Source organism: Nomascus leucogenys, chromosome 3 (genome assembly GCF_006542625.1).
Source record: "Nomascus leucogenys isolate Asia chromosome 3, Asia_NLE_v1, whole genome shotgun sequence".
In the NCBI taxonomy this organism is placed as follows: domain Eukaryota; kingdom Metazoa; phylum Chordata; class Mammalia; order Primates; family Hylobatidae; genus Nomascus; species Nomascus leucogenys.
The window spans coordinates 135,863,582-135,887,585 of record NC_044383.1 but is presented as its reverse complement, the minus strand read 5'-3'; the positions used below and the strand labels follow the sequence as shown (position 1 = coordinate 135,887,585).

General features: G+C 42.9%; 1 protein-coding gene across 2 annotated transcripts in view; it reads left to right on the top strand.

The window, feature by feature from the left end:
- Positions 1–23,477, top strand: part of LRP11 (LDL receptor related protein 11) — a 45,495-nt gene extending 22,018 nt beyond the window's left edge. Inside the window, exons 3-7 of one of the 2 annotated variants that reach the window (XM_030809830.1) lie at positions 688–829; positions 6,345–6,470; positions 7,821–8,033; positions 15,866–15,961; positions 21,571–23,477. In XM_030809830.1, the coding sequence (XP_030665690.1) occupies positions 688–829; positions 6,345–6,470; positions 7,821–8,033; positions 15,866–15,961; positions 21,571–21,725 (732 nt within the window). In that variant the 3' untranslated portion in view covers positions 21,726–23,477. The remainder of the gene's footprint in view (positions 1–687; positions 830–6,344; positions 6,471–7,820; positions 8,034–15,865; positions 15,962–21,570) is intronic. The other variant, XM_030809831.1, reaches the window with a different exon arrangement.
- Positions 23,478–24,004: the final 527 nt, after the last annotated feature.

Sequence of the window (24,004 nt, the reverse complement as noted above, 5' to 3'; positions counted from 1 at the left end):
CACAGCACAGCCAGGCCTTTCAGGGAGCCAAGTGGAGATGGGAAGGAAGTGGGGCTGTGGCCGGCAAGCCCTTGGAGCTCAGGGAATTTTTTTTATTTGTTGTTTTGTTTGTTTGTTTCTTAGGATGAGACAAACTTGGGCATAGTAATAGCAGAGCCATTTGAAAGAGAAATGAGTCGATGTGTCAGTGTTCTAAAAGTCCTAGAAAGAAAGGGGGCAAGGACTAGAAGGAGGGGTTGGCCTGGAACACAGGAGGGACAGCTCCTCCCTGCTGGCTGTCAGAAAGAGGTGACAGTGGGTACAGGTAGGGTACCAGGAGGAGGTGGGTGGTGGAGCCCTAGTCATCATCCTGATTTTCTCCCTGAAGCTGATGAGGCCCCCTGCTGAGACGGCAGGGCCTGGATCCTGAGCGTGAGGCTGGGGATGAGGTGCAGGTTTGGAGCAGCAACTGCTGCAGACAATTGAAGGGATTGTCAGTCAAGGCCTTGGCCGCCTAAATAAACTAGAACTGATGAGTTCAAGGTGGGCCAGCTGCCAACAGCGTGTGATGTAGCTCAGCAGCCTCAGGCTGGAGTGCAGAGGCAGGTCCCGGGGCTGCTCTGAGGACATAGACTTTCAGTTGAGGATGGCGTTGGGCTCGGAGCTCAGGTCTGCTGCTCAACGTGATGTGTCCCATCTGTGTGGCAGGTGCCTCAATCAGGAACCCTGAAGCTGTCCCACCTACAGGAGGGAACCTATACCTTCCAGCTGACCGTGACGGACACTGCCGGGCAGAGGAGCTCTGACAACGTGTCAGTGACGGTGCTTCGCGCAGCCTACTCCACGGGAGGTGAGAAGAAAGTCCTTCCCTCGCTTCCCACTGCTTGTGGAAGGCGATGTCAGGTTGGCGCTTTGTCTTCTGGCCCTGCACTCCATGGGCTCTTCCATTTTATTTTTGGTTATTGCTGAATGAGAGAGTCTTTGCTAAAAATACAATAACAAAAGCAGGCTCTCTTCTGTTTTGGGCTTAGCTGATGCTTCTGGATTGGGGTGGAGGGAGCACTCCAGGGGATGAGAAGAGATGCTCCCGCTTTTCTTGACTTGACTTAATCAAAGACAATTGCCTGGCTATTCTGGGAGAGGACTTTGTTTACAGATGGATGGTCCATTTGATGCATCTGTTCCAAGAGGGAAGCTAAGGAGTTTAGTGAAACCAGTTGAACTCGTGGAAGCAGAGAGTGGAATGGTGGTTACTGGAGGCTGTGCGGGGGACGGAATGGGAAAGGGGAGACGCTGGTCAAAGGGTATAAAGTGTCACTGAGACCGGAGGAACAGGTTCTGGTGATCTGTTGCATAGCATGGTGACTATAGTTAATAATAATGTATTGTCTGCTTCAAAATTGCTAAAAGAGTAGGTTTTAAATGTTGTCATCACAAAAAGATTACAAGTAGAGGAGATGATAGATATGTCAGTTAGCTTGATTTAATCATTCCACAATGCAAACATATATCAAAACATCACATTGTGCCTCATAAATATATACTCTCCTTTTTTGTCAATTAAAAATACATATAAAAAAAACAAGGAAAAGGCATACCACAGGATTGAAGAAAGACTTGGCTCTTGGGTGTAATCAATTGCTGATGTAATAAGTCACTTCAAAAATTTTAGAAAAAGAGTGCAGCTAAGGAGTATGGTTAACATTAATTGAAATATGCAAAGGACCCGTGAATTTGAAAGTACTACCTACACATTTTCATAGACACTTTACACAGATGCGTGGCTATATTAATAATGTAACTTTGAATACATATGATGGTTCTCACATTCTGTTGTACAGTGTAACAATGTAAAACTTATTTCATTCAGCTATGTTTCTTACTTTTCTAAACATCTACATTTTTTTTTTTTTTGAGATGGAGTTTTGCTCTTGTTGCCCAGGCTGGAGTGGGAGTGCAGTGGTGCAGTCTCGGCTCACTGCAACCTCTGCCTCCTGGGTTCAAGTGATTCTCCTGCCTCAGCCTCCCAAGTACTGGGACTACAGGCATGCACCACCATGCCCTGCTAATTTTGTATTTTTAGTAGAGACAGGGTTTCACTATGTTGGCCAACCTGGTCTTGAATTCCTGACCTCAGGTGATCCACCCGCCTCAGCCTCCCAAAGTGCTTAGACTACAGACGTGAACCACCGTGCCCAGCCCAACATCTGCATTTCTAAGAAAGATTAGGTCATCAAATCTTTTAAAATATCCATTGCATGGAACTTAGTGACACTAAAGATTCACTTCTGGAGAGGTGCTAAGATCTTGTACATTTAAATATCCTGTTAATTGGTCATCGTGTATTTTCGTAGTGTATGCAGTGTGCAGGGACCTTGCCAGGCACTGGGGATAGAGTGGTGTACTGGTGGTCCCTGACTCCGGTAAACTTGCAGTAAGTCTCTGACATTTTTGAATTCTCAGTATTCACTACTCAGGATCCAGATGGTAATTAAGCCAGCAGTGTGCAGAATGAGGATAAAAGAGTTGGAACAGGACTGTGATTTACTTGTACTATATTGGATCTAGCCTTCTATCAAAAACAGAGGTTAGTATGCATACTGGAAATGAAATTTTTTAAGGAGTTAGAGATTTTAGAATCCTAAGGACTTGTCAACTTTGATAATTTTCATAGGCGGCATTAAAAATTTGTTTGGCTGATGACTCCCTGTCCAGCCAGGGGTTAAGCTTACTGTAAGGAAGGAGGGTAAACATTCACAGACAGGACAGGCACCAAACTCCAGCCCATGCCAGCACTGTGAGGTCACCAGTGATAGCGAGTAAACAGAGTCTGTCCAGCCCAGTTCAGATTCCATCAGCCCTGCTGATTCATTGCAGCTGGACAGGAGAGCCAGTCAGCTACTCAGAACATTGTTGAGTCCCTTTGCTGGGCAGCTACTCAAAACATCGTCGGTCCCTTGGCCACCAGGACCAGTAGAGACACGACATTGGCTCCAGCAGGGATGGCTCACTTCTGTAGAACTGGGCGCCCTCTAGAGGGCTTTCCCCCTGGGTACCAGGACTCACCTGGACAGGGTCTGAGTCAAGTGCTGACTCTGGGAAGAAAGGGCTCTTGGGAAGAAGACACAGATACCCTGTCATCCCCACAGAAATCAGAAAAGGATTGCTCTTGTACAACTGAGGTGCTTGGGAGGGAGGAAGGGCCTGCACTGATAGGAGCAGATGGCCAGCACCTCACTGGCCACTTGTTTGCCTTGGTTTATTTACTCAGGCACCTTTCCGGGCTCCAGCGGTAAATTGCCAGCTGTAAATTTCTGGCCCTTCTCCAAGATGGTAATAAACTGTATTTGAAGTAGCAGAGAGTGATGTGTGAATCATTTTTGATTACTCAATGGCCGCTTGAGTATAGGTCTTGTGTGGGTGACTTTATATGGAAAATAAAAAGGAATTGGTGTAGTACTAACTGCTGTCCAGAATCACTTACTGGTTATATTGGAATAACATGCTATGAACTAAAGTTAATAAAACACCACAGAGAGACGTTGGAAAATAGAGGCAGAAGAGACAAGTGTTTCCCACCCCTCCATTGTATGTATTGGTCTTGCAGTGAATGACCCAGATGTTGTGGTAACCAAGGGTGACACCAGCTGAGGTAGACAGATGAGCAGGTACCCTGCTTATATGATCATAACTTGGTTCACTTTTTAATAAGTTGACATTTTGAACATTTTTCATGTTTAGAAAAATGATCTATTCAAACAGCAAGCCAGCAAGCTCTTCCAACATGATCTAGCTCAGCAGTCTCCAAACAGGATGCCCCTGAGTTGTTCAAGACATTTTTAGGGTGAGGAAGAAGATAGCAGAGTTTATATTTTTGTTGATTTTTAATTTTTTTCCTTAAAATTTCAATATATTTTATAAGATACACCCCATGTTAGTACAGTAATATGCATGTATTATTTATAAATAAACTGGACTAGCCGGATGTGGTGGGACACACCTGTAATCCCAGCTACTCAGGAGGCTGAGACATGAGAATCGCTTGACCCTGGGAGGTGGAGGCTGCAGTGAGCTGACATTGTGCCACCCACCGCACTCCAGCCTGGGCGACACAGCGAGACTCCGTCTCAAATAAATAGATAAATAAATAAACTGGAGATGCCTGTTCAACAATATATTATTGATCAGAATACATGATCAAAAAAGTTTGGAGGCTGCTAATCCAAAAATAGATAAGAAAATTTACAAATATGGATCCATCTCCAAAACCACCAAGGAATGAATAAAACCTTGAGATATTTGGGATTTTCATGCCATGAATTTAAGAAACCTGACGAGGAACTGTATCCTGCTTGATATCCAGCGTGTCCCCCACCTCTGCTCCCTGCTTCTTCCCAGTGGCTGGAGTTGACTCTCCTTCAGGCCCATGTTCTCAGTCATAACTGCAAGCTCTTTGCTTCCTCTTCTTCCGCAGGAGCTTCTGTCAGCATTTATTTTCTTTAACCTCTCTTCCTCCTGGATCAATATATCTTCAAATTGCCTCACACCGAGATAGACTCCTTTTCCAACCTCTTGATTTAACCACGTTTCAATAAAAGATGTGACCAAGGCCAGGCACGGTGGCTTACACCTGTAATCTCAGCACTTTAGGAGGCCGAGGCAGGAGGATTACTTGAGTCCAGTAGTTCAAGACCAGCCTTGGCAACATAGTGACACCCCGTATCTACAAAAAACAAAACAAAACAAAAAGACAACAAAACAACAAAAAAAAACCCAAGTGTGCGTCCAAGATTTTACTTGGGTTTGTGAACTGTGCTTAGCCATTTGGTTTTGAAGGAATATCGTAGAATCTGCGACTTCCCCATGTTCCTAAGAGAATTGTCTAGTCCACTCTGTCCCTGTAAAACTGTGGAGCTCCTATGACCTGCTTCTAGCCTTATGCCTTAGTCCATGTTGCCAGTACCAGATAGTCACCCGGTTCCCATCTAGCTGAGCCTAATAAAGTTGGCTTAATCAAGGGAAAGGGAAAATGCATTTCAGGAAAATATTTGTAGCTCCTATGAATTGCACTGCAAATTAAAAGCTCCTAAGAACTCCAGAAGGGAGAAATGTCATTATTTCTTTTTTTTTCTTTTTTTTTTTTTTTGTGACAGAGTCTCCCTCTGTTGCCCAGGCTGGAGTGCGGTGTCACGATCTCGGCTCACTGCAACCTCTGCCTCCCGGACTCAAGTGATTCTCCTGTCTCAGCCTCCTGAGTAGCTGGGACTACAGGCGCATGCCACCAAGCCCGGCTAATTTTTTGTATTTTTAGTAGAGACGGGGTTTCACCGTGTTAGCCAGGATGGTCTCGATCTCCTGACCCCGTGATCCACCTGCCTTAGCTTCCCAAAGTGCTGGGATTACAGGCGTGAGCCACTGCGCCCGGCCAGTGTCATTATTTCATGAAACTAAATTCATGCCAGCCCATAACTAAAGATTTGTTTATTCTCTACAGTACCAGGGATGTTATGATAATCAACAAATAGGATTCAATAGTAAAAAGTTAATCTCAGTGAAAAGTATTACTTAGGAAACAAGAATGTAGACATAGCATATGGAAAATAGTACCTCTGGGCCAGGCACGGTGGCTAACACCTGTAATCCCAGCACTTTGGGAGGCCAAGGCAGGTGGATCAGTTGAGGTCAGGAGTTCGAGACCAGCCTAGCCAACAAGGTGAAACCCCATCTCTACCAAAAAATACAAAAATTAACTGGGTGTGGTGGTGCATGTCTGTAGTCCCAGCTACTCCAGAGGCTGAGGCAGGAGAATCTCTTGAACCCGGGAGGTGGAGGTTGCAGTGAGCCAAGATTGTGCCACTGCACTTCAGCCTGGGTGACAGAGTGAGACCTTGTCTTAAGTAAGTAAATAAATAAAATGGTACCTCTGTTAAAACAGCCAACTGCCATCCAGGGGGTGGGATGGTATTAGGTGGCCTCCTGCGGAGCAATTGATGGCCAGAAGAAGAGGTTCCAACAATGGCTTCTATGAATGAACGAATGCAGAGGGAGACAGCTGAGGCGGGGAAGCAAGGGTGGAGAGAGACCTGGGCTGTTGCTTCTCTGTGCCACCTCCTGGCAAGGCAAGCATGGAGAACAGCCCTCAGACCAGGAGCCCTTGAGGAGTCTGAAGAATTAAGTCGGGAGGCTCAAAAAGTGCCCTCCAGCCTCTCCAGAACCTGTTGCTCAAATTGTTAGGTTTGCCTCATTATTTGCATCTCTTGCCCCAAGTGCATTTTGTCATCCCCATGGACTCCCCTTTGTCATCCCCATCTTGAGAGTCTGAACTTCTCCTGCACTCATGTGACTTGAGATTTGTTTACAAACAGGATGTTTGCACACTTGCTCGCGCTACCACTTCTTCTGTGACAATGGCTGCTGCATTGACATCACACTCACCTGCGATGGAGTGCAGCAGTGTCCTGACGGGTCTGATGAAGACTTCTGCCAGAATCGTGAGTTGGCTGTGTCACATTGCTAGGCAGTGGCTGGAAGGGATGGAGTTGAGAGGTCTGTGTGCTGAGAATAAAATGCAAATGCAGTGTCCTTCCCCTGCTTGATTTTAGTTACAACTTTACATGTAAAAGCTATGCCTTAAATGAGAATATGTCTCTAGTCTAAGTTGCAAATGTCAAACTTTCAGTATTGCTTATGTTTTCAATTTTTTTCAATTTTCCAGGTTCTTTCTATCCTAAAAATGCTGCATGTCATGTGCTTAAAAACTGAAGTGATTTGATGCTTTGTTTTGATATATATATATATTTTTTTTTTTTGAGAAGGAGCCTCGCTCTTTCACCCTGGCTGGAGTGCAGTGGCGCGATCTCGGCTCACTGCAGGCTCCGCCCCCCGGGGTTCACGCCATTCTCCTGCCTCAGCCTCCCGAGTAGCTGGGACTACAGGCGCCCGCCACCTCGCCCGGCTATTTTTTTGTATTTTTAGTAGAGACGGGGTTTCACCATGTTAGCCAGGATGGTCTCGATCTCCTGACCTCGTGATCCGCCCGCCTCGGCCTCCCAAAGTGCTGGGATTACAGGTGTGAGCCACTGCGCCTGGCCTTGATAATTTTTTAAAGAAAATTTACAATACACCAGGGTGTGGCTAAGTCAGAGCTGTAAATCAGTCTTATAATGTCATACACATAGAAATACCCTGTAAGAAAGAAGAAAAACTGAAGAAAATGTAATGAAGTATGGATTTGAGGAAGGACGCGAAGAGTCTCAAAACCTGAAGTTTATGTTTAGTCTTTGTCCATTTCTTTTATTTTTTTCTTTTCTTTCTTTTTTTTTATGAGACCAGTTCTCACTCTGTCACCCAGGCTGGAGTGCAGTGGCACAATCATGGCTCACTGCAGCCTCGACTTCCCCAGGCTTAGGTGTTTCTCCCACCTCAGCCTCCCCAGTAGCTGGGACTGCAGGCATGTACCACCATGCCCAGCTAATTTTTGTTAGTTTTTTGTAGAGATGGGGTTTTGCCTTGTTGCCCAGGCTGGTCACGAACTCATGGGCTCAAGTGATCGCCTACCTCTGCCTCCCAAAGTGCTAGGATTACAGGCATGAGCCACCATGCTGGGCCCTGTCCATTTCTTTATGTGTAACATTTGGAAAGCTGACTATTGGAAGAAGAAAGAACAGATTACCCATTTGAAAACGTGAGAATAGATTTTTATGGTCCTCTAACATGTCTTAGATGAGTGGGCTGTTATATCCAAATATCCTTGATTTTAAATCAGCTGCAGATGTAGTGTTTTTAGTATTAAAGCTCAGAAAAGAAATCCAGCAACTAACAGTAGCTCTTCCACACTTCAGTGGGCCTGGACCGCAAGATGGTAACCCACACGGCAGCTAGTCCTGCCCTGCCAAGAACCACAGGGCCGAGTGAAGATGCAGGGGGTGACTCCTTGGTGGAAAAGTCTCAGAAAGCCACTGCCCCAAACAAGCCACCTGCATTATCAAACACAGAGAAGAGGAATCATTCCGCCTTTTGGGGACCAGAGAGTCAAATCATTCCTGTGATGCCAGGTAAGGATTCACAGCGGGTTCTCAATGAAGAACCTTGTTTTCTGTAGGCAAACTTGGCTCACAATTAAATTTGTGTTTGAAGAGTGTTAAGGAAGTATCTTGAAATAAGAGTTAAGATTAAGAATGTGGCCAGAAAGGGGGGAAAAAATCTTGACATTTGCACTAATTTATAGTAAGGGACACTTAACTAAATACACTCATACATATATACCTACTCCAGAGATACCAATACATGTATTTGTAAATACATTAACACTTAGCTTACAGAAGCCAATACCCAAAGTGTTAAATTTTAGGTTGTTTTGAGATGAAACAGCATAACCATTATGTATTTGTGTAAATCCTCTTCACCCAAGCAAGTGAACATTTTAAAAAGTCGTCTTGAAAGAGATGCATGTGCTAGTAATTCAACGTTATACCTCCAATTTAACTAAATCTATCACTAAAAAAAATAAGGCTAATAAGATTTCTTTTTATTTTTTTTGAGACAGGGTCTCACTCTGTTTCCCAGGCTGGAGTACAGTGACGCGATCACAGCTCACTGCAGCCTCAACCTCCCAAACATGATCCTCCCACCTCAGCCTCCTGAGTAACTGGGACTATAGGCGTAGTAGCTGGGACCACCATGCCTGGCTCATTTTTGTGTTTTTTATAGAGACAAGCTTTTGCCATGTTGCCCAGGCTGGTCTTGAACTGGGCTCAAGTGATCTGCCCACCTTGGCTGGCCTCCCAAAGTGCTAGGATTATAGGTGTGAGTCACTGCACCTGGCCTAAAAATACATTCACATGACTAAAGCATTACAGAATTTAGCCAGATGCAGTGACTCACCTATAATGCCAGCTACTCTGGAGGTTGAGGCAGAAGAATTCCTTGAGGCCAAGAGTTTGAGACCAGCCTGGGCAACATAGTGAGACCTTATCTCAATCAATCAACCAATAAGTATTACAGGATTCCATCATTTTTTACACACTTACTATTTGCATGATTATGTGACAGACAGAAATGAAGATTATCACATTTCCAAAAGCTTTTGTAATGTCTTTTCAGACTCTGCATAAGTTGTATTGAAATAACCTGACATGATTTTAGTAAGTTTATTAAGAAAAATTTTTGTTCATTATACAAGATACGGAAGATGCAAAATAATTTAAGAAGGAAAGTGAACTTAAAATACCACCTCTTTTGAAAACTGCTTTTAATATTTGTTATATTTCCTTCCACTCTTTTGTTTATGTGCCTTGTAGATTTTAAGTGCCTCCATAAAAATATGTCTGCAAAACATTGCATTCTATCAGGGACTTTTCTTTCTGAGTTTTGGTTAAGTACACTGCCAAGTGTCTGCTTTTTGGTCCATTGTTTGTTGGTACTGCCACCTATTGGTAAAAATCGGTCACTACATGCAAGCCTTTGGATGTGGTTTTAGTGGATTTTCTCTGCTTAAGATAGTTTGTGTGGAGAAGAGCATCACAATCTAAGAAACAGAGTCGGGGAGACCAGGCGTCTTTGGCAGGACTGCCAAAGGGGTGAAGAGTTTATGGAGAGATCTGTGTTATCAGAGGCCAGGATGGATGAATTCCTACCACATTACTGTGGTGGAGAGAACCACGTGAGCATGAACAAATTAGCTGAAAGTAGAGTCGAGACCAAAGCCCAGGTCCTGGCTCTACCTTTAGAACCTTGAATAAGTCACTTCATATCTCTGGACCCCAGTTGCCTCATCTGTTAATAAGGGACTTCAACCAGATGTCCTCCAAGGTGCTGTCCAGCACTGAGGAATGATAAATAGGCTGACATTCGTACTTTACCCCATCAGCCCTTACCCAGGCTAGGTGTTACTCACTGAGCCCAACACTCCCATGGGGAATGTGGACTTAGCTCAGAATCCTTTTGAAAATAGTGCTCCAGGCTAGAAGCCGTTACTCTCAGCAAACTAACGCAGGAACAGAAAACCAAATACTGCACGTCCTCACATTAGAAGTGGAAGCCGAATGATGAGAACACATGAACATATGGAGGGAAACAACACACACTGGGGCCTGTCAGAGGGTGGGAGGTAGTGGGAGGGGGAGCATCAGGAAGAATAGCTAATGGATGCTGGGCTTAATACCTAGGGATGGGATGATCTGGGCAGCAAACCACCATGACACATGTTTACCTGTGTAACAAACCTGCACATCCTACACATGTACTCCAGAACTTAAAAGTAGGAGGAAAAAAAAGAAAAGAATGCTCCAGGCTGCCACCTGTGGCTGATGGGAGTCAGCACCCAATTTCCAATCTATTTATGATCTCTCCTTTTGCTTTTTGATAATCAGCCTTTGGATTTGGTTATGAAGATATTAAGAACGGCCTTTCACAGATGCAGAGAGATTAGATGTCCAGTTATTATAACATATTAGGGCTTTTTCTAATTATTAAAATAATATGGATTTGCTGTCAAAAATCTAGACAAATACAAAGAAAGTTAAAAGCATCTAGCAAAACTCACCATTAAAATTTTGTTGCGTTTTCTTCTGGTTACTTTTATTCATACACATATACGTATTTATTCATTTTTAACAAAAGCAGGATAATGCTTTTATAAAACTTTTTTCTTACTCATGAGCATTTTCATGTATTATTAACTATTCATCAAAAACACACTTTTTGAAAGTCCTGGGGTGAAGAAAGTGGGAAGAAAAGAACAAAACTTTGAAAATGTTAGAAAGAGCCCTCACATCCTGTAGTTTCTGTTCAGACAGCAGCTGTCCCTGCCCTCCCCCTCTGCTGTCCCTAAGACCACCAGACTAGAGTCCCCAGCCTCTGATTTCATGTAAGTAAGTTAAAGACCCATAAGTAGATTTAAAAGTGCGTTATTGGCTGGGCGCAGTGGCTCATGCCTGTAATCCCAGCACTTTGGGAGGCCGAGGCGGGCGGATCACAAGGTCATGAGATCGAGACCATCCTGGCTAACACGGTGAAACCCTGTCTCTACTAAAACTACAAAAAATTAGCAAGGCGTGGTGGCACATGCCTGTAATCCCAGCTACTTGGGAGGCTGAGGCAGGAGAATGGCGTGAACCTGGGAGGCGGAGCTTGCAGTGAGCCAAGATCGCACTACTGCACTCCAGCCCAGGTGACAGAGGTGCCACTGCACTCCAGCCCAGGTGACAGAGTGAGACTCCGTAAAAAAAAAAAAAAAAAAAAAAAATACTTAGCTCATGGAAGACTTGTTAACAAGATACTAAGATTAATACTAACAGTGTAGCATGCAAAGTAGTGAGATGTAGTTTTTCACCTATCACACTGACAATGATGAAGAATTATAATAATTAATGTTTCTAAGAGTAGAGAGAAACAAGTCTCACCCTCTGCTGGTAGCAATGCAATTAGTACGTCCTTCCAGAGGCCAGTTTCTGAAGGCTTAAAACTATGCATATGATCGGGTGCAGCAGCTCACACCTGTAATGCCAGCACTTTGGAGGGCCAAGGCAGGTGGATTGCGTAAGGCCAGGAGTTCTAGACCAGCCCTAGCAACATGGCAAAACCCCATCTCTACAAAAACTACAGAAATCAGCTGGTCGTGTTCACCTGTAATCCCAGCTACTTGAAAGACTGAGGTGGGAGAATCGCTTGAGCCTGGGAGATCGAGGCTGCAGTGAGCTGTAATCGCACCACTGCACTCCAGCCTGGGTGACAGAGTAAGACCTCATCTCTAAAACAAAACTATGTGTACCTTGACCCAATTATCCCACTTTTGGGGATTTATTCCACACAGGTTACTGAGGATAAAATGAAAGTATGTGCAGACATTCAGTTACACCAGCGAATGCATGCTCAGTACACTCTGAGCCACTGGTCAGGAGGAGCACAGAGCTCCAGTGTGGCCTGTGTTTGCTCAGCATGTAAAGGCACAATGGCTGGATTGTTGGCCATGGTCATAGCCGTAGGGCCTGTTCTCTGTGTGGTCCAAGTCATTCATTAACAATTCCATCCTCTTGTATCCAAGCTACCCCGAGGAAAGAAATCTGGTTTCCAGCCCTACAAAGGGCTAGAAAAGTGGTGCTATATCCACATTCACGTGGAATCCGATTTTTTGAAACTTGAGAATTCATGGGCATATTAAAGTATTTCTTCCGGATCATGCCTGCATGCTCTATGGCAGCTGGAAATGAAATGGAAACAGCTTCCATCCAGCTGCCAATTCCCTCTGTGAATGTGTCGCCATGCATAGTAAACATAATACATTCAGAAGACAGGAAAAATAGTTTCCTAAGACATTTAACTCTTCCAGAAGGATCATTACCAAAAGTAACTATTTCCAGAAGCAAGTGATATCATTGTTTTGTTTTGTTCTGATTCGCCACACTGGCTAGAGCCTGTGATTGGATGTGTGAAAGTGAAGCATTTCTCTATGGCGTTCCTTATGCTGAAATCTAGGAAAAATGAAACAGGCAGACTGGGAAATCATAGTGAATTCCTTCATGGAATGTAAACAGCAGAAATTCACATTTCAATTACCCAGAAGGCAGAGCAAGGTTCCTGGGTAATCCTAGAGTCCGGGGCAACTGCGCCTTCTGAAGTCTCCCATGCACACTGCCCGCTGCCTGATACCTGATCCCTCCCTACATCACCGTCTTCCTCTCCCCAGGGAATAAGGGCATTTAAGAAAATGCTGTTTTAAAAAAAAGTTTTTAAAGAAAAAAAGTGCTCTTTAATTTTGACAACTGAAGATTCAGAAAGAATTTGCATAGTTTTTTAAATGAACCCACCTGTGAGGTTAGGTCCCTTTTGCAAGTACAGTTAGCCAATGTCTCTACTGCATCCTTAATAAAGCTTTGTCCAAAACCTTCCTAAAAATCATTTAAAAGTGTGTGATTTTGCCTGGGTATGAGTAGATAAATGTAGTATCGACTTGGTTCTTGAAGTAAAATACTTGTATTTGCTAGCTGTGACCTTGAGAGCAGTATGGTTCAATGGAAAACTCCTGCTTTGGATCAGTCCTGGGTTCTAATTCCAGCACCACCAATTACTAGCTACTAGGTAATCAACTTCTCTAAACTTCATTTCCTTACCTGTAAGAAGATAATAATCTCAGCGGGGTGTGGTGGCTCATGCCTGTAATTCCAGCATTTTGGGAGGCCGAGGCGGGTGGATCACCTGAGGTAGGGAGTTCGAGACCAGCCTGGCCAACATGGAGAAACCCCGTCTGTACTAATAATAAAAAAATTAGCCAGGCGTGGTGGTACATGCCTGTAATCCCAGCTTCTCAGGAGGCTGAGGCAGGAGAATCACTCGAACCCAGGAGGCGGAGGTTGCAGTGAGCCGAGATCACACCATTGCACTCCAGCCTGGGCAACAAGAGCAAAATTCCATCTCAAAAAAAAAAAAGAGGATAATAATCTCTCATAATATGGCTACAAAGATTGCATGAGATATTATGTGTAAATATAATTTATGTCTCTCAGTAAATGTTAGTGCTATATGAATTTTTGCTAGAACATTCAAGTCCAGTGGTATTCACTAAGAAACCAGGGTAAGAGAGCGCCAAGTGTATAAGGCAGTTAATTCAGATAAAAAATAGAAATAGTGCAGTAGTGTTTCCAGTACTGAGTTCCTTTAAGAATTAAGATGAGCAAGCTCTCATCTTCATTGGGAAGAAACAGAGTAGGGTGAACATTGTAAATGCAGTTATCTTATGTTTTCTTATTGGGTGAAAGACAATCCTCTGAAAAAAATTGGGAGTTGGTGAATTTTGGCACTTTGTTTTTATTCCTGGCTCATTATTTTTATTTTTATTTAATTTTATTTATTTATTTATTTATTGAGATGGAGTCTCATTTTGTCACCCAGGCTGGAGTGCAGTGGTGCTATCTGGGCTCACTGCAACCTCCACCCCCCAAGTTCAAGCGATTCACCTGCCTCAGCCTCCCAAGTAGCTGGGATTATAGGCACGTGCCACCATGCCCAGCTAATTTTTGTATTTTTAGTAGCGATGGGGTTTCACCATGTTGGCTAGGCTGGTCTCGAACTCCTGACCTCAAGCGATCCACCCGCCTCGGCCTCCTAAAGTGCTGGGATTACAGGCGTGAGCCACCATGCCCAGGCCCTGGCTCATTATTTTTAAAAAGTAGGACTTGAGTTTCCAACCATGTGATCTTCCCACTTCCAAATTTATTATTGGAGAGAGAGAGAAAACAGACAGAGTCTCGCTCTATTGCCCAGGCTGGAGTGCAGTGGCACGATCTCAGCTCACTGCAAGCTCCACCTCTGGGGTTCACGCCATTCTCCTGCCTCAGCCTCCCCAGCAGCTGGGACTACAGGCGCCTGCCACCACGCCCGGCTAATTTTTTTTGTATTTTTAGTAGAGACAGGGTTTTGCCATCTTGGCCAGGCATGAGCCATTGCATGCAGCCATTATATGATAAAATCTTATAGAACTACCTGACCTGGGATCAGGTATCATATAAGAGAATCCAGGTAGCTGGAGAGGTCCTTGGTGACCACTGTCCTGGCTACTGCAGTGAATTGGACAGTAACAGAACTCTCTTTGCAGGGAAATCTGATCCTGCAGCCTATGAGCAATGACTGTGCTTTCCTCATCTCTCTCCTTCTGTCTGAGCTCAGAATCTATGGAGAAAGCCCCAATTATTGGCTGTATGTAGGACCAACATACATGGATCTTTCTAGAGTAACAAGACACAGTAGACTGTCCCCAGAGTGCCAGGATTATAGGCATGAGCCACTGCACCTGGCCAACTTTGTGACTTAGTAAATTTGCAAAATGCAAGTTACCAAAGAATTTTATATACTACCTTTAAATAGTCTTATTTCAGTTGCAGGAATTAGGAACATTTATGTTGATGCCATATGAGTAAAGAAGCTTTAAAAATTTTTTTGTTTCTCAATGAAATTTGTCAGTAGATTATTTCTAATTCATTGCCATTAAGCATTGTGATACTCAAAAATCCCACCTGAGGCTGGGCATGGTGGCTCAGGCCTGTCATCTCAGCACTTTGTGAGGCTGAGGTGAGCAGATCACTTGAGCCTACTGCGGAACATGGCAAAACCCCATCTCTACTAAAAATACAAAAATTAGCAAGGCGTGGTGGCACATGCCTGTAATCCCAGCTACTTGGGAGGCTGAGGCAGGAGAATTGCTTGAACCCAGGAGGTGGACATTGCAGTGAGCCAAGATCGTGCCACTGCACTCCAATCTGGGCAACAGAGAGAGACTCTGTCTCAAAAAAAAAAATAGTAAATAAATAATAATTTCCCCCTCAGTATTATAACTCAGTAGTTAAGTAATATATCATTAAATTAGAATATTGGTCTCCACCAAGAAACCAGTTTGCATCCCAGCCCTGTGACCCACTTACTTGTGTGAACCTAGGTAGGAACCTGATCCTGAGCCTAACCAGAAAAAAAATTGAGCTATTTATACCTGCCATCCAGAGTTGTGGTGAGAAAGAGAAAGAGCATGTCTAAATGCCTTATATATGCCCATTGTTTATTCTTCAAAGAAAAACCTTTCTGATTTCTGCTTTTCATGGCATGATATCCAGAGACTCCCTGTGACTCTTCTTGCCTGAGATCTCCCTTCTCCAAGAGGTGTGGTGGTAGTTCCGGTGCAGGGTGTGTCTTCTGCTCTCTCTGTCGGTAGTTTCGTATTAGCTGTGTACTTTGCATTATTCAGTGGGTCACCTTAGTTATCAAACATAAGCCTTTGTTTAGTAGAGAAATAAACAGTTCTTCTCTAAGTCCATCTTAAAATAAGCCTGTATTTTCACATTTGTTTCCTGAAGTTTCTGATGCATACACCTTCAATATATGTTCTCTTTCTTTTCTGCAGATAGTAGTTCCTCAGGGAAGAACAGAAAAGAGGAAAGTTATATATTTGAGTCAAAGGGCGGTGGAGGAGGAAGGGAACACCCAGCCCCAGAAACAGGTAAACGTCCACCTTGGAAACCCTTTGCAGACTGTAGTCTTCTCAGAACTGCATGCCCTCTGGCTGAGGATATTCCCTGAGGCCATGAGAGCTCATGACAGGAGCAGTCCGTCAGTGGACCGAAAGAACTGGCTCCTCGTTGCTTATATTGCACTGTATCTTGGGGCTCCTGATAGTAACCTACCATCTTTGGACCTCAGCTGCCTTTTCTATACACCCTTCCAGGTGTGACACCTGTGGAAAATGTCATACTTGTGGCATGGTGGGAGAACACAAGCTTTAGAGTCAGATGCCACAATTCAAATCCTTACTCAAAGCTGGGCACAGTGGCTCACACCTGTAATCCCAGCACTTTGGGAGGCCAAGGCAGGAGGATCGCTTGAGCTCAGGAGTTCAAGACCGGCCTGGGCAATATGGCAAAATCCCGTCCCTACAAAAAATACAAAAATTAGCCAAGTGTGGTGACATTCGCCTGTAGTCCCAGGGAGGCTGAGGTGGGAGGATAACTTGAGCCTGGGAGGTCGAGGCTGCAGTGAGAGAAGATTGTGCCACTGCACTCCAGCCTGGGTGACAGAGTGAGACCGTCTCAAAAAAAAAAAAAAAAAAAAAAAAAAATTCTCACTTACGCACTAAACTGTATGACCTTGAGCAGGCTATCTTATTTCCCTGGATCTCAGTTTCCTCATTCGTAAGATGAGGATAGTAACAATACCTGCCTCATAGGGTTGCTAAGAAGAATATATGGGATAATTAATCTAAAGCATTTAATGCACTGTGTGGCTCATATTATGAGCCAAATATAGAAATGATGGCAGTTATTACTGAGTTATTTATGATGAAAGAGTAAAGGTCTTAGAGTACCTAGTTCTCTTTCCAAGTGCCCTAGTGACAAAGACAGAAGACAATAGAAATGAGGGAAGGGTGTAGGAAGTAGAATATTACTAAGTGGAAGAAGAATACAATAATGTCATTAATTTTGGTTGATTTTAACTAGAAAGAAAAGACTTTGGACACCATCCTTTAGAAAGGCAGGCTTTAGTCTTAAATCCTACAAACTAGTAAAAGAAGCTTTAGAAGAACAAAATATAAGCTTAAGTTATAAACATTGAGAAAACTTTCTTTTTACCCTATTTATAATATTTGGACAATATTAAAACACAATGTTTAAACAATAGATAGCTAAGAATAATCCAGATGTCAAGTACCTGGGTGACCCTCTTGGTCTGCTGGCCTTCTGGACTTAGCCTGTCCCAAGATATTTGAATAAAAGGGGCCCTGTGCCCTATCAAGGGAAGAGGGAAACCAGCCTGCCTCTTGCCTCCCCACACATATGTATCCAGAGTCTCAGCTCTAGTTGGCTGTTGCCTATTCTGGTTGTTACATATTTTTTTTTGTTTTTGAGACATCGAGTCTCACTCTGTTGTCCAGGTTGGAGTACAGTGGCGTGATCTCAGCTCACTGCAGCCTCTGCTTCCTGGGTTCAAACGATTCCCTTGCCTCAGCCTCCCTAGTAGCTGGGATTACAGGTGCATGCCACCACGCCTGGCTAATTTTTGTATTTTTAGTAGAGATGGGGTTTCGCCATGTTGGCCAGGCTGGTCTCAAAACTTCTTACTTCAAGTGATCCACCTCCCTCAGCCTCCCACCATGCTGGGATTACAGGTGTGAAACACTGTGCCCAGCCTGTTACACATTTTAAATGTCACCCCCATTCATATGAACAGAATACATAATTCATCACCCTAGCTGGTTACTGAGAATACCATTGTGTGTTTTAGAAGGAGCTAGAAAGTTGTAAATCTCAAATTATCCAAACTAAGCCAACTAAATATTAAAAGTCAAGAATAATTTTCAATATTCTGGCAAGTACTTTTGGGAGATTTCATTTTTCTTGTTATAAAAGCATTAAACAGGAATCAGATCAGACAGTTTAGCAGCCTCATATCTGACTTAGCAAACAGAACATTTTCCCAGATCTCGTCTGTTTTATTGTTACCATAGCTAAACCTGAGCCCCGGCATTGGGATTGGCATCTTCAATCACAGCTTCCTAACCCTTTAGCCTAAATGCTGGTGCTCATCTTTAAGCAAGTCCCCCAGACAGGGGCTGGGTGTTGCGGTCCAATTCGTGAGAAATGATTTGGGGTTCCTGGGGTTTTCTGTGGGTATTGACCAAAGTCTCTTTTTTTGTCCTGTTTATTTGTAACATATGCAACTTATAGGAAGGTAGAGGGAGGATGACACCTTGGGGCCACTTAGCCTTGTCAGAACTTCTTTCATCAGGTGGAGACTAGGAGGCAGTAGTAGCTACTGAGGCAGCCATCTTGACACCTCCAGAGCTGCCGTGTGTGGAATGAGACAGCTGTAGAATCCAATTCCAGTCCATAGGGTTATCACCGATTTGCATCTTTCACAATTCTCTGGAGGAATGCTGGCCTCTTCCAGAACTTTGTTTGATACCTGACAGTCTGTAAAGCAGCTTTCCCATCCCCTCCTCTGGCAACCAGACACTTTCAAACTGTTCTTGAGAATCTTGTTCAGGAGTTTTACCTGGGATTCTAAAAATACACCAGAGTTGAAGTGCCGTGAGTGTGTCATCAGCTCCAGGTCCTCTTGTCTTCAAGAGGCGGCCAACTATACCTGGGACCAGTTTTAAGCCCAGTAAATCAAGACTGTCTGGAGTGAACTTCCTCAGCTACCTGCCCCCCAAATGAAAAAACTCATCTGGTTGCATTCACCCCTCTTCCTCTCCTCCAGTACTAAAGGAAGAGGTGTCCCCTCTTTCCAAGCTCTCTTTTTTTTTTTTTTTTTTTTTTTTTTTTTTTTTTTTTTTTTTTTTTTTTTTTTTTTTTTTTTTTTTTTTTTTTTTTTTCTTTCCAAGCTCTCTCTCCCTGATCTGGATATAGCCCCTGATTTCCTCAGCTTCATTTCTCATCATCTCCTAGCTCTCCCACGTTTTTCTTCTGTTTCTTTACTGGCGCATTCCCCTGACTGTGATCACCTTCAGATTTCTTAATATGGAAAGAAACAAAGTAGCATCCTCCATCTTCTGTCCTCCCATAAATGAATTACCAATTGCTAAATCCAGTGGGCTCTCCAGGCTTCACCTCACTTGACCTTTCCTTAGCATTTGATTCAGCTGAGGACTTTCTTCTTGGACGTCTCTTTCCTCAGCTTCCAAAAGCCCACTCCCTACTATAGCGGTCGTCCTCCTATTTCTCTGACTGGTCGTCTTCTGTTTTTTTGGTCCTCTGCTTTTGTCTGCCCTCTAAATGCTGGTGTTTCCCAGGACCTTGTTCCTGGCTCACCTTTCTTCTTCCTTTCTCTCTGGCTGTCCTACCCACTATCGCGACTGCAGCTACCACCTTTATGCTGAAGGCTCCCACATATTTAGGCCCAGATAATCCAAAAGCCTAAGAGAAAATTCCACCTGATCGCTGATAGGCATCTCAATCTGACAAATATCAAAAAATAAACTTATCTCCTTCAACCACGCAACAGTCTCTATCATACATCAAAATCACTCAAGCAAAAATCCTACAGACCAGGTAGATGGACCACCTATTTTATTAATACATCTGTGCTTCATATATAATTCTATCATAGTAAGTATAACACCTTGTTGCATTTTTTCCCATTTAAATGTCTGTCTACCCAGAATTAGTCGTTCAAAAACAGTCTCATTTACATTTTGCAGAAGTAGAGTACCATAGTGGTTAGAACCACAGGCTCTGGGGCTGTCCCGTCTGGGGTTATTTGCTAGCTCTACCACTTAACAATCTTAGACAAGTCACTTCAGTCTCTTTTTTTTTTTTTTTTAAAGACAGGATCTTACTCTGCCACCCAGGCTGGAATACAGTTTAAGAGCTCACTGAAGCCTCTACCTCCCAGACTCAAGTGATCCTTCTGCTTTAGCCTCCCAAAGTATTGGGATTATAGACATGAGCCACTGTGCCCAGCCTCACTTCTCTTTTTTTTGAGATAGGCTGTCACACTATCACCAAGGCTGGAGTGCAGTAGCCTGATCATGGCTCATAACAGCTTCAACTTTCTGGGCTCGGGTGATTCTCCTACTTCAGCCTTCCAAGTAGCTGGGACTGCAGGTGCATGACACAACTGGCTAATAATTTTTTGTAGAGACAAGGTCTCACCATGTTGCCCAGGCTGGTCTCGAACTCCTGGGATCAAGCAATTTTCCCACCTCTGCCTTCCAAAGTGCTGGTGTCACAGGCCTGAGCTACTGTGCCTGGCCCTCACTTCATTGCTGATGCCTTAGCTCCCTCATTTGTAAAATGGGGATAATAATAGCACCAACTTATGTGGTGGTTGTGAGAATTCAGTGATGTAAGCTATAAAGCTGGTATTCTTGGCATTAGCTTATCTTGAGGGGGGTGGTATTTATTTACAAATAAAAGGATTATCAGCACTTAGCTCAGTGTCTGGCACATGGAAGAAGGCTTTTAATGAATGCGGAATGAATGAGTAAATGAGAGCAAATGTTATAGAATGAGCCTACACAAAGGAGATGTTTCTCCTCTAGTTCCACCAGTTGGCAAGATTCCTACAGCTAAAAACGGTTCCACCACATCATCTCCAGACCTGGCCTGGCCACAGAGTAGATCAGACTAAAAATAGAGCCTGCTAAGCTTGATAAAAAAGACTGATATTGGCACACCCTGTCCTTCCAGACTCCTGCAAGCCTTGCTACTTCTAGTCTGGTGTCTAGGATCCGCCTCACGGGAAAAACTAAAGAAATGTTTTCCTCTAATGTCTAAAATCACACCAGCATATTTGGAAGTTAGTTTTCAACAAAGTTCTACTGACTGAGTCGGTTCCCTGGATTTAGAAAGGAAATAAATTTCTTAAGCCCTAACCAGAACAAGAAATCAGGAGTTAGTTCATACTTAGTTGAAGAATGATCATGTATGAATCCATAAATACAGTCTATGACTACAACAAAAAAATTTCGTCATCAGAATGCCTATTTCAGTTGGATATGAGTGATCAGATGGTAGTATGTGTACCCATTGATGCCATACAAATTTTGTAGGAAGCTGGTAGAGAATTTGGTTTTAAAGAGGTCTGTGTTGGCCAGGCACGGTGGCTCACGTCTGTAATCCCAGCACTTTGGGAGGCCAAGGCAGGTGGATCACGAGGTCAGGAGTTCGAGACCAGCCTGGCCGAGATGTTGAAACCCCATCTCTACTAAAAATGCAAAAATTAGCTGGGCACAGTGGCAGGCACCTGTAATCCCAGCTACTTGGGAGGCTGAGGCAGGAGAATCGCTTGAACCCAGGAGGTAGAGGTTGCAGTGAGCCGAGATTGAGCCATTACACTCCAGCCTGGGCAACACAGCAAGACTCCATCTCAAAAAAAAAAAAAAAAGTCTAGGTTTGGGACCTGGACCTACAACTTACAGCCTCCTAGGCAAATAAGCAAATTACTTAACCTCGGTACACCTTAGTTAATCTGCAAAATGGTGGTAATACTGATACCAATTTGTTTGGATTAAATAAAATAGTGCATGCAAAGCGCATAGCATGTAGTGACCAGTAGCTGTCACTGTGACTAATCACTGGCTTGCCCTCTTCATGTCTAACCTTCTCAAAGGTGCGGTGCTGCCCCTGGCGCTGGGTTTGGCTATCACTGCTCTGCTGCTCCTCATGGTTGCATGCCGACTACGACTGGTAAAACAGAAACTGAAAAAAGCTCGTCCCATTACATCTGAGGAATCGGACTACCTCATAAATGGGATGTATCTATAGTAATGTAATTTCAATAGCTTGGGGCAGGGACATGTTTTGTTTATAATTTATACATCTATTAAGTTCTGGATATTTACAGCTTCTTTTGTTTTTAATTGGGCCAGAAGATTCTGCAAATCCCAAATCTTTCTTATTTATTGTAAAAAAATGTTCCTTAGAAAGTCGTAAAATATTTTGAAATTTAGAGAGGAATTCATGATTAAAGATTTCTAAAAATATAATTCTGATTTATGTAAGCTGTCCCTGAAAATAGAAATGTGTACTTAGCTGAGAGAAAATTCAGCATCTCAGGAGGTGGTATTAGGATGACTGTGTTAACCCATTACCTTTTAGAAGCCAACTGTTGGCCCCTTACCATGCTGGACTGCTATAGGCCCAGCTTCCCCTTGTTCTGTGGCCCTTTTCCTCCTCCTTGAAGCTCCCAATGTTCTTTTTCTTTTCCCCTCTAAACCTGTTTCTGAGAGTGGATCTCAAGCGAGTTCATGCCTTCAATCAGATGTTACTTATGGTGGGTATACCTAAATTATAAACCTATGTACAAGTCAGTGAGCCTTAAGGAAGGTGAGTGTGGGTCCTTCCTAATCCCTCTGACATCATGTCATATAGATGGCTGCCTCCTTAGACTGACCTTTGGAAGAAAAAAAAAACCCAGACTTTGAATTAGTAACAGCTCTAAGATGGTCATGCAGTGAGATAGGAAATCAAGATGGAAGCAGAGAATCTGGCATGCCAAAAACTAACAGAAACTTAGTTGAGGGCAAAGAGAGCAAGGAGAACGTTTAATACTTCGTTACATCAGGTCAACACTGCTCCATGGTGAGAGCACAGCAACTCATTTATATATATATAGCCTTTGTTGATGAAAGAGAAAAATGACAATTGAAGAGAGGACGTTGAGTGGATTGCTGGGTACAGCTTTTGTAAAAATGTCACTGTGGCTTTCATCCAATGGAATGAGTCGATTTTTTTTAATGCTATAAAATGTTAGAATGTGCCATCAGCTAATGCCAGGCTTACATATTTCTAGAGCATAAAGCAGTTTTTCACAAATTCATCTTTATAGAAAACCAGCATCTAGCTTAGCATCTTTCCTCTTTTAATTTGTAGGCTTTTAAAGGCAAATCATTCCCACCATCACTTAACGCTGGGATTATACACATTCTAGAAATTATTCTGAGAGGAATGTATAGTATGGTGCCTATCCACACTCACATGATATTCTTATTTACATTTTTTTTACCATAAGTTGCAAATATTTTAAAATACTTGAAAAACACTCCAGAATCTAGTACACTTTATTTTTAGACTGAACCTAAAGTAGGTTGTTCTTTTAACAAGGGGTTTAATTTGGGTGGGGAATATAACATATCAAAATACATGAACAAATGGAAAGTTACTTCTAGAAAAGCAAAGAAATTGGGTATCATTTTTGTTTCTTGGGAAGCTAATTTTGTTGAATGTTTAGAATTGAGCAAAGATGTAAATTTTTGAAGGGCAGTGTAGAAAAATTAATTTTGTGAATGAATTTAAGATGTCTGTACTCTATATGTGATGCTGTGCAGTTTGTTTTTATATGGAAAGATGTCACCTATAGCCATAACCAATAAAATAAAAACTGATGAGGCATGCAGCTTTCAGCACATCTTTTATACATGAAGAAATTAATTTTGTGTTGCTATGGTGTTGAAATATCCAAGATGTTCTGTATCTATGTAAACATGATTCCTTTAATAAATTGTATTTTATTATTAAGCCTTTTTTTCCTTTTAATATAATCATAAGTTGCTATTATTGACTGAGCTGTTACTGCATTATTTGGATTCAATCATACCAACCCTATTTTATAATGGGGGAAATTGAATATTAGAGAAAGTAACTTGCCTGGGGCCACATAAAGCATACTCGAGGGAAGGAGAATCAAGGTCTACAAAATATTTATATTATCAGGTAGACTGAATGTGACTTTTAAAAGTGATCTTACCTGTAGATTACCTGATTGAAGGAGTTCTGCATCTAAGACAATTGAAACATCATTTTAAAGGGAAAGGTGTCCACAATTTATCTCTTAAACATGTTCTTGTGTTTTACATGTCTTTTCCTAAGGCTCACTAACTCCTCCTGAACACTAAAACTTACTTTTTCCTTTCATTCTTAGTAGACAGCAGCTACTCCTCCAGCCTTCCACAGCATTTTACTGTTTCAAATCAGCTGAGTACCCAATACATTCTCTTCCATAGGAAAATAACAGGATTTTTTTCATCTTGCTCCCAATGACTTTG